Here is a 3,080-nt window from a genome sequence, read left to right on the forward strand (position 1 = left end):
TGCTGGGAGTCAAAGTCAGAGGCTAGAACATGCTAGACTATTTACCACTAAATTGTATCACTAGCTGTGATGGTATATATATTCTTGGACCAGGGAGTGGCACCATTTGGAGGTGTGGTGGCCTTGTTGGAATAGGTGTCACTGTGGGTGTGGGCTTAAGACTCTCACCCTAGTTGCCAGGAAGTCAGTCTTCCACCAGTAGCATTTGGATGAAGATGTAGAACTCTCAGCTCTGTCTGTGCCGTGCCTGCCTGGATACTGCCATGCTCCCACCTTGATGGTAATGGACTGAAACTCTGAACCTGTAAGCCAGCCCCAATTAAATTTTTTTTTTTTCAAGACAGGATTTCTCTGTATAGCCCTGGCTGTCCTGGAACTCACTTTGTAGACCAGGCTGGCTTCGAACTTGTAAGACTTGCCTTGGTCATGGTGTCTGTTCACAGCAGTAAAACCCTAACTAAGACACCAGCCCTCAATAATCTAAGTTCACGGTGAGACTAAAATTTCTCCTGGCTTGTTTGCACTAAAGAACTTAGGAAGCCAAAGCCTTTCTAAAGTTGTACCTCAAGTCACTAGGAAAAATGGCACTATATTGCCAGTGGGCCAAACCCTCCTCACTAAGATTCACATGTTGAAGTCCTAGCCCTCAGCATCCCAGAGTGGGGAAGCAGGGTGTTTAAGGAAGTAATCAGGCAACAGTGAGACCATTAAGTTTGTTGTACACTAACATGAATGTACCAGAAGATGAGAAAACAAATACTGATAAGCAACCTCTCTGGACCTGTAAACCAAAGGGGTAGCTTTGGAGAAATGAAGCATGCTAAGATCTCAGCTTGGGGAGTGCTAGAAAGCCTTGCAGGTGTTAGGTAAGGTGCCCACGCGATGGTATTTTGTTATGGCAGAATACTATACTCACTACTTCAGAGTTTTGGTTTTGTTTCAGAGACAGGGTCTCAAACTGCACCTTAGGGGATAGCCTTAAAACTCCTGGCAGTCTTTTTGCTTCAGTCTTCCAGGCACTGGGATTACAGGAATTGTTTCAGATTAATTGTAGCAAATGCAAGTCTTGGGCCTGACTCTTCTGGAGGCCACAGCAGATTTCACTAATGTTTCTGACTTGTTCCACTCTCGAAAGGCCCTCCTCATCTTGACGATCCAAGGGGAAATTTTGCAGCTGCCCCCCAACAAAGGTCCAGCTTCCTGTCACACTTACCCAGCATGCTTTTCACCTTTGGGTTATTACATGCCTTCTGCAAATTGATTAGAATATAACTGAAATCTTTAGTTTCCAGCCACATCCCAACTGGAAGGTTCTTCTTGTTTTTCTGTCACTGTTTTACCAGCATCTGAAAACCCCAGTCAAACTTAGGTGAATTCATATTGATTAAAATAAACGACAGATACTTTTGATTACCCTTTATTTGTTGATTACAATAAATGACAGCCGGGCGTGGTGGCGCACGCCTTTAATCCCAGCACTTGGGAGACAGAGGCAGGTGAATTTCCGAGTTCGAGGCCAGCCTGGTCTACAGACTGAGTTCCAGGACAGCCAGGGCTACACAGAGAAACCCTGACTTGAAAAAAACCAAACAAAAGACAGATGCTTTTGATTACCCTTTATTTGTCCCTAGGATGACCGTCTGTGGAAAGTAGACTTTAGAGCTCTACTCCAGACTCCTAGGGCCAGCATGTTCCAAGGACAGCAGTTTTCAGTTTCTTATCTTTTGAATTCTACTTGTGTGTACACCTTGGTGATATCATTGTACCTGCCTTCAGGGGCCTGGTAGTTAGAGATAGGTGGTGTGTAATGTGGCCCTTCTTTCTCGAAGGGGAATAGGCTGGTATCCCGCTTTATGGCCTCGGCATAGAGCTCTGTAGATTCAAGTTTCAGCTCCTCCAGGGCTTCCTGCTGGGCTTCTAGCATGGATCTGATGGCGTCCCTCTCCATCTCATGCTCCTGCTGCTTAAACAGTGCCCACCTCTTCAGCAGAAGAGCTCTCCGTTCACTCTCCTCAGGTGAATGCTCCTCCTGAGGTCGCTGTCTGTGAACACATAGTCCAAACATGGGAGGCCAAAGAGTCCTGACACTATTGCAGAGGGACCCTTGTGACTGCACATGACTCAAGTGCCCTACTACCAGCACTGCCAGGCATAACCAGGGCTTAGGAAAATAGTAAATTTGAGGATATATTAAGAATGTAATGTCAGGGCTGGGGAGAGGATTCAGAGGTTAAGAGCATTTACTGTTCTTAGACACCAGAATTTCTTCTTAGCACTAGAATTAGGTGGCTCAAAACTGCTTATAACTCGAGCCAAGAGCATCTGCTGCCTGTAAGGGTACTTGCATTCTTATGAACATACTCCCAACACACAATTACATATTACAAAAAAAAAAAAAAGAAAAAAAAAAGAAAAAAGAAAAAAGCTCCCAGCATGGCAGTAGCTGCTTTCCTCCGGCAGAAGGAGCTTGCTTGCCTGCTTGGAGAGAACTATACTGTTTCTGCCCCAGGCAAATTATCCTTTTGGTGAGCTGGGGTACAGTAGAAAAATGAAACAAACACCAACTAGAGACAAGAGCTTGTTTAGTCCTAGAACACTAGAAAAACACTGGTGCTTCCCAACTTGTGTGATTTTATAAACTGTGCACTTTATTAAAGAAAGCACTAGCTGCTAATCTTACCCACAATACAACTGCAACACACACTAACTCAACATTTGTAGAAGAGGCTGAGAGTTTTCTACAGTGGTGATAGGATGAGGGCTACAGAGCTAGGGTCTATGTCAAGGGTCAGAGCCAAGACTCATGGAAATAACACGAACCCTGGAGCAAAGCTGATCTAAACTCTCTTGAGTATCTTCCCCCAAATCCCAAAAAGCACAATCAAAATGAGAAGGATTCAGGTCAGGGCCAAGTCAAACCTACTCACCTGTTCCCATCACAGACATGAACTTCAGTTAGCTTTGCATTAAAGATGTCTCCCAAGCCGGGCGTGGTGGCGCACGCCTTTGATCCCAGCAGAGGCAGAGGCAGGCGGATTTCTGAGTTCGAGGCCAGCCTGGTCTACAAAGTGAGTTCCAGG

At 45.3% G+C, this 3,080-nt stretch overlaps 1 protein-coding gene across 1 annotated transcript in view; it reads right to left on the minus strand.

The window, feature by feature from the left end:
• Positions 1-1,401: 1,401 nt before the first annotated feature.
• Positions 1,402-3,080, minus strand: part of Mrpl40 (mitochondrial ribosomal protein L40) — a 4,644-nt gene continuing 2,965 nt past the window's right edge. Inside the window, exon 4 of the mRNA XM_021184513.2 lies at positions 1,402-2,042. Within this exon, the coding sequence (XP_021040172.1) occupies positions 1,718-2,042 (325 nt within the window). The 3' untranslated portion in view covers positions 1,402-1,717. The remainder of the gene's footprint in view (positions 2,043-3,080) is intronic.

This window comes from Mus caroli, chromosome 16 (assembly GCF_900094665.2).
Source record: "Mus caroli chromosome 16, CAROLI_EIJ_v1.1, whole genome shotgun sequence".
Lineage (NCBI taxonomy): Eukaryota > Metazoa > Chordata > Mammalia > Rodentia > Muridae > Mus > Mus caroli.